The sequence below is a fragment of the Erpetoichthys calabaricus genome, chromosome 1 (assembly GCF_900747795.2).
Source record: "Erpetoichthys calabaricus chromosome 1, fErpCal1.3, whole genome shotgun sequence".
Classification (NCBI taxonomy): Eukaryota; Metazoa; Chordata; class Cladistia; order Polypteriformes; family Polypteridae; genus Erpetoichthys; species Erpetoichthys calabaricus.
The window spans coordinates 296,433,848-296,447,093 of NC_041394.2; the positions used below are offsets into that span (position 1 = coordinate 296,433,848).

General features: G+C 39.2%; 1 protein-coding gene across 1 annotated transcript in view; it reads left to right on the plus strand.

Moving 5' to 3' along the window:
• Positions 1-13,246, plus strand: part of nav3 (neuron navigator 3) — a 573,826-nt gene that overhangs the window by 379,430 nt on the left and 181,150 nt on the right. The window contains 1 exon segment of the mRNA XM_051926210.1: positions 3,918-4,298. Within this exon segment, the coding sequence (XP_051782170.1) occupies positions 3,918-4,298 (381 nt within the window).

Here is a 13,246-nt window from a genome sequence, read left to right on the forward strand (position 1 = left end):
CCTGATGTCCATGCGATGTTGCAGAGGCGTGTCAACCAAGACAGTCCTACAACATCCAGAGCCTTGAGGAACTCCGGGCGTATCTCATCCACCCCCGGGGCTCTACCACCAAGGAGTTTTTTGACCACCTCGGTGACCTCAGTCCCAGAGATGGGAGAGCCCACCTCCAAGTCCCCAGGCTCTGCTTCCTCATTGGAAGGCATGTTAGCGGGACTGAGGAGGTCTTCGAAGTACTCCCCCCACCAACCCACAACGTCCTGAGTCGAGGTCAGCAGTGCACCATCCCCACCTTATACAGTGTTGACACTGCACTGCTTCTCCCTCCTGAGAATGCCCGATGGTGGACCAGAATCTCCTCGAAGCCATCCGAAAGTCGTTCTCCATGGCCTCCCCAAACTCCTCCCACGACCGAGTTTTTGCCTCAGCAACCACCAAAGCCGCATTCCGCTTGGCCTACCGGTACCTATCAGCTGCCTCCAGAGTCCCACAGGACAAAAAGGTATTGTAGAACTCCTTCTTCAGCTTGATGGCATCCCTCACCGCCGGTGTCCACCAACGGGTTTAGGGATTGGCGCCACGACAGGCACTGACCACCTTACGGCCACAGCTCCGGTCAGCCGCCTCAACAATAGAGGCACGGAACATGGCCCATTCGGACTCTATGTCCCCCACCTCCCTAGGGATGTGCTTGAACATGGTGTTCGTTATGGACAATCCGTGACGAGCACAGAAGTCCGATAACAAAACACCACTTGGGTTCAGATCTGGGGGGTCATTCCTCCCAATCACGCCCTTCCAGGTCTCACTGTCATTGCCCACGTGAGCATTGAAGTCTCCCAGCAGAACAAGGGAGTCTCCAGAAGGTATGCCCTCTAGCACCCCCTCCAGGGACTCCAAAAAGGGTGGGTACTCTAAACTGCTGTTCGGCGCATACGCACAAACAACAGTTAGGACCTGTCCCCCCACCCGAAGGCGGAGGGAGGCTACCCTCTCGTCCACCGGGGTAAACCCCAATGAACAGGCTCCAAGTCGGGGGGCAATAAGTATGTCCACACCCACTCGGCGCCTCTCACCGGGGGCAACTGCAGAGTGGTAGAGAGTCCAGCGCCTCTCAAGGAGATTGGTTCTAGAGTCCAAGCTGTGCGTCGAGGTGAGCCCGACTATATCTAGCCGGAACCTCTCAACCTCGCACACAAGCTCAGGCTCCTTCCCCTTCAGAGAGGTGACATTCCACGTTCCAAGAGCCAGCTTCTGTAGCTGAGGATCGGACCGCCATGGTCCCCGCCTTCGGCCGCCACCCAAATCACACTGCACCCGACCTCCTTGGCCCCTCCCATAGGTGGTGAGCCCATGGGAAGGGGGACCCATGTTGCCTCTTCGGGCTGTGCCCGGCCGAGCCCCATGGGTGCAGGCCCAGTCACCAGGTGCTCGCCATCAAGCCCCACCTCCAGGCCTGGGTGACCCGCGTCCGGGCAAGGGAAAACGTCGTCCAAAGGTTTGATTCATCATTGGAGGTTTGTTGAACCGCTCTTTGTCTCATCCCTCACCTAGGACCAGTTTGCCTTGGGTGGCCCTACCAGGGGCATAAAGCCTCTGACAACAGAGCTCCTAGGATCATTGGGACATGCAAACCCCTCCACCACGATAAGGTGGCAGTTCAAGGAGGGGGCCCACAATACTCCCTTTTATATTACATTACATTAAATATTATATTACATTTTTTATATGAACAGTCCACCATGAACTAAGAAGATGAATAAGCATTCATGGTTATTAACCCAGCAAAGAGTTACCACATTTCTATATTTCTACTAAAGAAAAAAAGAACAAATTCCTGACTCGCTGTGTACTGCTTCTATCTATTGTAATATAAAAGGGGGCACACAATACTCCCTTTTATATTACAATAGATATGATACTATCATAGATAGAACTATGCAAAATTTGGTGCAGAGCAAGCAAAGGGTGTGGGATTGTATACAGAACATAGAGACAGATATATATATATAGTGTATATATATATATATATATATATATATATATATACATATATATATATATATATATATATATAATATAGATCATAAAACATTCTAGGAAATTCAATTTTAAAGCAGTCATCTTAGTTTTTGATGAGTAACAGCAAAAATCATTCACACCAGTTATTGCATACTTCACTTTAGGAACATTCAGTAGGACACTGTTGGAAGATCTGACAATATGATTAGGAATGTACAGGTACAGGCATTTACTGAAATAAAGGCAGGTACATGATTGTTCAGAGCCTTTATAGAAAACAGTACTTTAAAATAAATCCTAAAGCCGTAGGCAGTAAATGTAATCATGCTGACACTTACGAAATGTGTTCAAATTTTCTCTTCTTGGACATGATTCTTGCTGCTGCTTCTTGAACTAAATCAACCCATGGTGCAATTGAAGAAAACGCAATTCATTGTTTAAGCCACACAAACACTTGATAATTGTATTTAACAAGCTTGTTTGCCAATTCTACTGTAGTTGTTTTTAATTACAAAATTCACAGAAAAGGAGACGAAGATAAATGAAAGATATGACAGAGCTGGGAGAAAAGAAGTCAAGAAACAGGCAAAGAAATAAATATGGAGAAAACAGTAAGGTCAATTCTATGTCTGGAGGCAATGTATATCGACAACCATTAGAGTTCAGTCTTACATCTTATGGCTTAACATTGGGGTTAACTGAAAAACACATTGACAGCTTCTAGTAGTCTACTTTACCTCTGGGACTGTGCTGATTTTTTTTTTCATGAGATATTATTTTCATTAGTAGTAGTAGTAGCAATTTACAGTAATTACAAGGTAATACACAAAGTTAAATATAACTTGAAATCACAACTGCAGAATGCTCCTGTGCATGGAAATGTAACGGTTTATAGATCTCATTGAGTTACCAAATGCAAAAACAGCAATAACAGTAGAGCAATCTGTAGATCATTTGAATTACTCGGTAGTAAAATTTCTTAATTTAATACAATAAGTTCATATTGTAAAACAATAAAATGTTTCAAATGTGCAGGGGGTACTATATGACAATTGAACAAGAACAGATCAGAAAGATAAACAGAGTCAAGCGAAATTTGCTTTAGATCAATCATGCACAGTGCCTAAAACCAGACTGGAAAAGAATGTTGAGCTGCAGATTGTAATACAACAGATAGCATTGCTTATCCCCCCTGTGCTGCGATCAATTACAGTTATAAGCCAAGTTACCCTTTTGCGAAAGTAACGTGAACTGTATGAGAACCATACTCTGTGTGATTCCGGATAAATATTCATGGCACAGGATATCCATCCATCCATCCATTTTCCAACCCGCTGAATCCGAACACAGGGTCACGGGGGTCTGCTGGAGCCAATCCCAGCCAACACAGGGCACAAGGCAGGAAACAATCCCGGGCAGGGTGCCAACCCACCGCAGGACACACACAAACACACCCACACACCAAGCACACACTAGGGCCAATTTAGAATCGCCAATCCACCTAACCTGCATGTCTTTGGACTGTGGGAGGAAACCGGAGCGCCCGGAGGAAACCCACGCAGACACGGGGAGAACATGCAAACTCCACGCAGGGAGGACCCGGGAATCGAACCCAGGTCCCCAGATCTCCCAACTGCGAGGCAGCAGCGCTACCCACTGCGCCACCGTGCCGCCCGGCACAGGATATTTTGTTTTTAATTTGTTTAACAATATTTTGTTAAAATAAACACTGTTCATTGTCTAAACCCACATTCTGCTTTTGCACTCAGTAAAAGTAAGAACTAGAAAGGATTTAAAATCAAAGTTTACAATCCAATACATTTGATGAGCTTTCAATTTTTACATTATGATAACATCCTATCCTTTTACCCTAATGTCTACATTCATTTGCTTTGCAGCACATTGGAAACAACATTTGACAGCACAGTGACAACTGAAGTAAATGGAAGGAGTATACCAAGTTTGTCCAGCAGATCATGTCCCATGGCCTGGAGACTGGGACAATCAAGCCCCAGGCTGCAAGCTGGGGATGCACCTTCTTTACCTAGTGGCTATCCTCCACGGGCTAACACCAGCCGCTTCATGAACACAGATCCATCACGTTATATGTATACAACTCCATTACGACGAACTGCGACAGGAGTACGTGCAGGCAATCTTGCACATATGGATGAGAAAAGTGGAGGAGATCTTGACACTGGAGAAGTGGACGTAACTGGATACATGAGTGACGGTGACATTCTCAGCAAGAATTTAAGGGCAAATGAAGTCAGCAGTGGGTAAGTCACTTTCAGAAAAGGCTATATTCAGTTTGCCTTTTCCCTTTGCTCTTTGAAAATTAAAAAATCAGATAGTTGGTTGGACTACATAGTCTACAGTTTTCTGAAAACTGCCAATCATGTAAGTCATAAAGAATGAATTCATGAGTGGTTTTGCGTTTTGTGCACACTTTCCTTTTATTAAATACTTGAACCCCTGTCATGGTGTTGTAAATATAAGGCACTAGTCTAGTGGGATTTTTTTTTTTTAAATTATAATCTTAATATTACAATGTTTTCTTCAAATGGAATAGATAAGATAAACTGAACACTTGCAATGTTTTCAATGAAATTTATAGGGGGAAAATGGTGGGCTCAAGGTATGTGAGTTCTAAGATCAAATCTACTTTGCATGTTGTATTCTGTGGCCAGATAATGAATTTAGGTTTGCTTGCTGTATAATAAACTTGCACTCTTTTCTAGAGCTTTGTGTCTTGACAGTTCAATGATCTTCACTTGTTCCTTGAAGCTCCAAAAAACTTGTATGTGAACTTAGTAAGAGAAAATTTATTGTAATTTCATTGTGAATTAAAAAATAAAGCATAAAGAAAGAGGCAAACACGACTTGACCTCGGAACTATTTATCAATTAACTTGTGCATTACCTGATTAGAGCACAATGAGAAAAGTGCAAGCAACCTCTTTGTCCAGCAGTGGTTTTATTTTCACTCATCTTTTTTATTTTTATTTTATTTTGGTGGTCTGTAGTTGTTTTTATTTCTGTTAATTCGAATAGAACTATAACATTTTCAATTTCCTACATACTGCAAGTAGCAGACTGTTAAGAAAATGAAAACAGTTTTAAAAGGAAATTCAAGAATGCTCATACTTAATGACAGGGACTTGTTACTTACACTGGACTTGCGTTAGAGCCAAGGTGAGCAAGGTGTCGATGGTAAAGGAACTTTGCTCTTTTCTGAGTTAATGTTTGTGTTTTACTTGTATGGCCTTTATAATGTTTAATCTTAGGAGCATGGAACACTGACAATTTTATTCCATGGACTCTTTTGAAACTTATTTTCCTTCTGAGCAGCAACAAAGGATTAATACTCTTAACTTGTCCTGCTGTTCCTTGGCTGAATTTGACTTTTTAATCTGCTTTGATTTCTTGGTGGATTGCTTTCCTAGTCCGGCTCTCATGCTGCTATAATCCTTATGCTACCTTTACACTCAGGGTATGGCACCAACTACATGCTGAAACTGAATTATACCACTTTCTGCTACAATGATACAAACACCATATAATGTTGTTGAATATCTGACCCTATGATTTCATTTTTAACCAAACATTATCCGTAGTTCAAATTTTATAAGCATACAAATGACATGTTTGAGGACAAAACATTCAACAAAAGGTAACTGAAATTACCAGTGTTATGAACTGTATTGGCATCACAGATCACTTTAGAACCTTGGAAGGGGTACAGTAAAAGTTTGTATTGACTAAATAATTGCTTTCCAGAGAAATATTTATGCAACCTTAGTGCTGCTAATTTATCAAATATGCAATCAGCTTTCAGTGTCAATACTAATGTTGTCTATACTCAATATAAACTGGTACATTTATTTTGTTTAACATCCATGATCTCAGCAAGAAATGTTCAATTTTGCCTTAGATGGAACTCATTCCAAGTTATGTATAACAGAAACATAAAGACTGCCTGATTAATTTTTGTCAGACTGTCTCAATGGTTGCACATTCAATAACAAAGGCAAAGTGGTGAACTACGAGCTGATCCTATGATATAAACATTTTGATAGAAATTAGAATTTGACTTTTTGTTAATTGTATTTATGTATTGTTAATTATTGTCCCTCTCCATAATATTGTTTTTTGTGTTTGATCAATTGCTAGAATCTTCTCTTGCTGCTTCTTCTCAGCAGCCATACCACATGCACTTCAGAACAGGTCATCCACCTGAAGCTATGCATGATTGGGCTCTGTCAGTACCTGGATGGGAGGCCAACCAGGAAAAGCTTGGGTTGCTGTTGGAAGAGGTGTTGGCGAGGCCAGCAGAAGGGGAGCTTACCCTCTGGTCTGAATGTGGATCCCAATGCTCTAGTGCAGTAACGGGGTCATCATGCTGTAAAAATGGTGCTGTCCTTGAGATGAGACGTAAAACCAAGGTCCTGACTCTCTGTGGTCATAAAAGATCCCTGAGCATCCTTCGTAAAGAGTAGGACGATGTCCTGGCTAAATTGTCCACTATGGCCTGGTCATTCTAGCCCCCTAATCATCCTCCATCTTTAACTAGCTAACTACTGTATCTCTTACCCCTTCACCACCTAACAGCTAATGAGGAGTGAATGTACTGGTGCAATTGGCTGACATTGCATTATCCAGGTGGATGATGCATATTAGTGGTGGTTGAAGTGGCTGCCCACTCACTATGTAAACTGCTCTGAGTAGTGAGAAAAGCGCTATGTAAAATAAAAGAATTATTGTTATTTATTAATAAATTCATCCATTCATTCCATTTCTTCTAATTGTAAATTCACTTTTAATGTTATACATTTGCTAGTGTTTTTATTCTTAATTTAATCTAATTTCTTCTCGCAAAAAAGCCACATATTTGATCTAGAATACATTTACGTTGCAAAATATGTTGCTGTCTTTTCATTTTATACATTTGCTACAATATTGAATATCAAGAATTGCAAGCTTTAAGCAAGAAAGGCTATATATAATGGACTGAGCAGAAGCAAGTGCTCCTAATACGTCATTTTTTCTAATGAAGATTATCTGTAGCGTGTCTGGCTTGCTGAAGTATTAACAAAAACCTTTTATTGATTAAATTCTAATGTCCTGTGCTGCTGAACAAAACCTTTGTGCGTGTGGTAGTTCTTCTCATTGTGTTATGCACATAACCTTTACATGGATGTTAAAGTCAACAAATATGGTCTTTTCAAGTTAACATTATTATGTTTAATATAAGTAATGAGTGAACATCCAGAAAGAAAAATGGTTATGGAAGACTTTTTAATGAAAATCCTTGCAATTATCTATATTGAGTTTCTTGGAAATTGAGGGATTTCAGTGTTGTACACATCCTCCAACAGAAAAGAGAACACAGTCTAAGAGTAAAAATATGTATTATTTAAATAAATAAGACTGCTTCTGCATATATTAAGATATGTTAAAAATTAAATGTATATTCAGCCAAACCATAATGATGTTACACAAAATTATTGAGAACAAAATCTGGCCATTGTGTGTATTCGCTAATGTGAAAAATATAATAACATAAGTAACAAAACAAAATCTGCTAGATTACTGAAATTTAGCTTAACATTTCTTCAGTCCTTTCCTTCTACTTGTTCTCTATGTGTCAGTAATATTTATTCATTCAAATTAAATGTACTTGTACGCAGGAGCCTTAAAAGGCATCTTTTTTTTTGAATATTGTTATAAGAATTCTTTAAATTGAAAGCTTCTAGAATATTAGGTAAACAACCAGAACTATGAATTAATTACTGATAATGTTTCTAAAGTAACATTTTTCCTTATTTCTATTGCATTGTAAGAGATGATTGAATATCTTCTTTAAATGTATTTTTTCTTACAGCATTTTCACTCAATCACCTTTATTATATAGATATATTTACGATCTGTGCTATTTTAAACCTCACAGCCCCCCAGTGAAATCTGTTTGTTGGTTTCCGCATCTGAAAACTACATCTGTCATTTCAAATGCTCAGCAGTTTTCTCATTCAACTCCAAGATACAAGAGAATAATTTCATGTCACTGTGATCCTTTTGCTGATTGCTTTACTCTGTGTGAGACCTTTGACTGAGCACAATTTCATAATATTGAAATATTTTCTATGGTATATTGTTTCCATTTAGAATGACAGGTGGAATGCTGTGAAATGCAAAAAAAGAAAAAAAAACATGTCAAAATGAAAATAACTTAAATGACTTAAACGACTTAAACAGTAAATTGCATTACTTCTGTTCTCTGAAAATTGTGCTTGGAGTGTGACTAAGAAAACCTACACAGACATTATACAATAAAAAAAAGTACATTAAAAGTGCATTTTGTGGGCCCCGTTATCCTGTAGGAGATAGCATCACTGATCATGAGTGAGTTTAGTTGTGCACTTAAATTATACCTTGTGATGGTGTGGTATCCATACTGATTTAGATCTTGCCTTATGCCTAATCATGATGGGACAGTGAAAACATTCCTGCAACCCTAAAATGGAAATGATGGTTTGACGTAAAAAATAGATGGATAACTATAAGGAATTGGAAATACTGAAGCATGTAGTAAATGGAATAGTTAACAGATGCTATGCTTTTCCTCATGAAGCTTTGCTTTCTGTTCATAGATACTGGTGGTTCTTCTTCTTATGTGTAACCTTTGATTTGCAGTTTGATGGCCACAGCTTCCACTTCATCTTATCTTCTGCCTTTCTTTTAACTTCCCCAAATATATTTTGATGTTGACCATTGCTTTAAATCATCACCCTAAGTTCTTCTTGGTCTTGCTTTGCCCCTACTCATCTGTTCTTCCTTGGATCACCATTTTTGCTTTACAAAATAAAGGAAACATATGAGCAAATGAGGAATATAACTTTTATTACTAACTGCTTATTCTGCACAGGTCTGGTTATTGATATAATTTTCACATCTAACATCACGGCTTCGTTAAGGTCATACAGTATATAACAATATTGGTATTATCCAGTTGCCATTGCTCATTATCTTGGCTGCTGCGGCTCGACAAGAACTTTCACTGACTTCAGAGGGATAATTGCTAAACATGTGATAATTCAAAAGATGCAATGCTGTACTAATAGCAGCATGAAAGTTTTAGAGAAATATCATCAGCTTGACATAACTGTGGATGAACGTCCATACCCTTTTTCGGTGCAATTGATTCATGGTGGATGAAAATACAGACTAGCAACTTGTAGCGGTCCAGTACCTCTAAGATTCACACCGTCGAAGAGACGGTAATTCGAGGGATGCACCCAGCCTTGGCCCGACCCACACATAGTCACAAGCAGAGACAAAAAAGCGACCGGTAATAAACCAGAATTTAAAGAATGTATTAAACAATAATGAATGAACACAACGATCCCACCCCAGTTCCCCTGACAGCAATGTACAATAAACGCGAATTTGACAATAACAAACCACTAACAAAAATCACACACTATGAAGTCCATGAAAATGGCAACTGATGAAATGAAATGATGGTAGATAGTCCAGTGATCAGCACACTGTATATGAATGTAAAGGTCAATCCTACCGGTATTTCCTGATGAGATGATGGCGTATGAATGGGATCAGGAGCACTCCTTTCTTCGAAAGATGACAGCAAATCCTCAGACAGTCCTCATGCAGCAGGAAGACACCAGACAGTCCACATACTCAAAACAGGAAATGGTCTAGGACAAAACAAGAATCCACAGGTATCAAAACACAAGGCAGACAGACAGGCAACTCCAGACACGAAACACACAAAACTTCTCCCCTTTTTGGAAACACTAGCCCCCTTTTAATATCGCGCCGGCCTCCTTGTACCCAACTGCCCCTGCATCCTCAGCAGATGACCAATCAGAGCCACTGCAGGGACTGCTGGGAGTTGAAGTTTAACGCACCGCTACAAACTCAGGATCCTTTCCTTGCAAGTTTCAGTCTAAGGTAGTATTTTTTGTCAAGGACACTCCACCTATTTCATAAACCCCTTGTGATAAGGATGCTGTATAGTGTCCAACCCGACACAGACTGACACAGAAGCACGTATAAAAACACAAGAAAATTTTATTGTTCTTCACCTGTGGGGCACGTCTTCCCCGTAATCCCCATAGGCACAACACAGTCCCAAGCACAGTAACAACACAAGTAACAACCCTTCTTCTTGCACCACCACTCCTCCCAGGCAACCTCGTCCTCTTCCTCCCGATTCTGGCCCAGAGTGGTGGTTGCCGGTCTTTCTTATAGCCCACCCGGAAGTGCTCCAGGTGCTTGATCACCTGTTTCTGATTGCACTTCCGGGCAGGGCTCTAGAGTTGTCCAGGCTGGCTGGTTGATCCATGCAGCACCCCCTGGTGGCCACGCCAGATCCCAACAGGGCTGTGGAGAACTCCATCACCCATGGAGCTCTGCGGGAAACTGAGGCACCATCATCAGCCAGGGAGGCTGCCACCAATCATCCCGGGGGAGGTACTGAGGAGCCCATTGTTGCTCCCCCGGAACATATGTAGAAGGGGCGTCCCGGCCACCCGCCACACCCTATATATAAAAATATCCAGTAAATATTCATGTAAAAATATATTTCCATACAGTGCCCCCATTTACAGACATACTGTAAGTGGTTAATGACTGCTTGGTTGAGCGAATCAGCAATGTAAATAATAAACTATGGTCATCATACACTTTGGCCATCAGCATCACCAAACCCAACTAATCGATTTACACCATTATCATCATCAAATTACAGAATGAGTTAATTTTTTATGGGACTGTGACATCCTCAATATCCATTCAAGCCACAGGTAAAATCTACATCAAGTTACATTAAGGCTGTTCTGGTGGCTCAGCTGATCCCACACTCTATTGAGGAATTTACATAAGTGTTTCTTTTATTTTGTTAGTTACCTTATGCTTGTATTAAGTAAAATAGGTTCTTGCTTGTGCCATAAAAATCACCAGGAGTCAAACATTTTATTGTTATATGGACTGTGTTGTGTTGATTGTACTGGCTCCTGTTGCAATGCAACTTTCCTTATGGAATTGATACAATGCCTTTTAATTCACTTACTTACTTTACAAGACTTGCAACAATTCTTGCCTTTAATAATTGTGATTTTGGGCAAAATGTCTTTGTGCATAATTATTATTGGTGTAACTTTCTTTTCTTTTCCAAAAATCAAAATACTGCCAACAGTATTTGGGAACTAAAATAGTTTGGACTAATTAAAAAGGTGTATTTTGTTCTATATGTAACCCTATAGTAATTGATACCGGATTAGTGTTTAACTGTAATAGGTGTTGATGGGTTACTTTTCCTTACTATAATGTAGTGCATTTAGTCACTGGGCGGTCAAATAGTAGTGTTTTAGCTTAAGAGTTTGATAACAATAAAATGCCACATGATTATTAGTATTTTTTTTTTTTGTAATGAAAACAGAAAACCTTCAAAGTAGTTTATTAATCTTTCATAAAACATTGCTTTTTATCTAATTAACGTGACATAAAATAGTGCTGGAGATTAAAACTTTTTTAAAAAGTATCACCCAGCATGAAACACTTTCCATTTCCAGTGTTCAAAGAGTTGATATTTTATCAGCAGGTATGGAAAATAAAACTGCTAAGAACTCTTACAAAGAAGACCCGGACATATGCAAATTCTGAACTTTAAATCAGAAGCTGAAGATTAGCTCACATACACATCATAAAATTTGAAAACTATCTCTAAATAATCAAAATGCCTGTCTGAAAGGCACTAGGGGAAAAGAAAGAGTGTAGAATTTCTCATTAAATGTAACAAATTGAGAAGGTTCAAACATGAGATGTGACACTTGAGTTCGCTTTGGCAATTAACGCTGAAACGTGTTTATGGGATTCTATGTTGTAATTTAGAAGTACTTTGTATTCACTGCTTTAAATAAAGACTTCTTACAAAACTGGAATGGCAGATTGAATTTAGATGAGCATTCAGATAAGTGGCATTTTTACTTGTGAAAGAGTAAATATTGTTTGAGTGTGTGTCTCTGTTTGTGTAGATTTACTGAATATTTACTGAGACAGTTTCTACTTCAGGTCTGTCTTACATTTTGGAAATTTGGTAGTATTTGTAGTCTACAGTACAAGAATTCTGTTTTTTGTGATAATCTTACCTGCCACTGATGCCTCTTAATCTGAGCTGCCATTAATTGGGTACCAAAATGTCTTTTCTTTATTTCCTTTTATCATTTTGTTGCTTTGACGTGTTCTGGTACAAGCAGGTATTACCTGTGATGAACAAGCAGATGAAAAAAGTCCATGTATGCATCCTTTCACTTACTGGGCCCTTAATAGATCTTAATGAATCTGGGTCAGACACGAGTAGATCAACAGGACACTCTCACTTGCACACTGACACTCACTTACACAAGACCAATTTGCAGTCCATAATAACCATTCATGTCTGTCTTTGAGTAGTTGGGGAAAACCTGACACAGACATTTTGTTGTTGTGAAAGTTGAGGGTAAATTCAGACAATAAGAAGAACATAGTAGGAAAAAGAATAACCTTGGGCAAATTTAATCTTGCCAGTTAACTTTTTTGGACTGTTGGAGCTCATTATCTTTAGAGCATGTACATAGGTAGCCTTCAGCAGATGCAACTTCTATCTACCTCAAGGCAACAACAGTTCACATTGCACCAGTAGAGACCTCCATCTTAAACAAATAAAATTACGAACCCTCAGGACCTAATGTCAGTAGTTACACATCTGTAAACAGATGGTAACAATTTTTTATATGTTAGAGAGTTCTATTTTACAATAAAATTAATAAAATTAAAATCACAATGATGTGATTTTGCCGTAAAGTGAGTGTTTTTTTAGCTCTATTTTATGTCTTCATTTTCTTCACTTCAGAATATTATAGTTCATTAAAAGATATCACCCAGACTGCTAAAATTAAATTAAACTATTTCTCAGGGTAAAAGAAATTATGTCAGATCAACAAAGCATTACTTTCATGCATAAATTTTTGAAGGTTATAAGTTAAGAATCGTTATCTCTACATGAGGAGATGTCTAGGTTGAGACTGCAGTCCTACTTGTGTACTTTTCCTGTTTGTTTCAGTTGAAAGCATCATACTTTTCCCAAAAATAATAACAAGGGATGTGCTTTTTTGTGGCCTCAAGTATAAAAACTTGCTTATAAGCAATGCTACAATTTCAAAACCAAA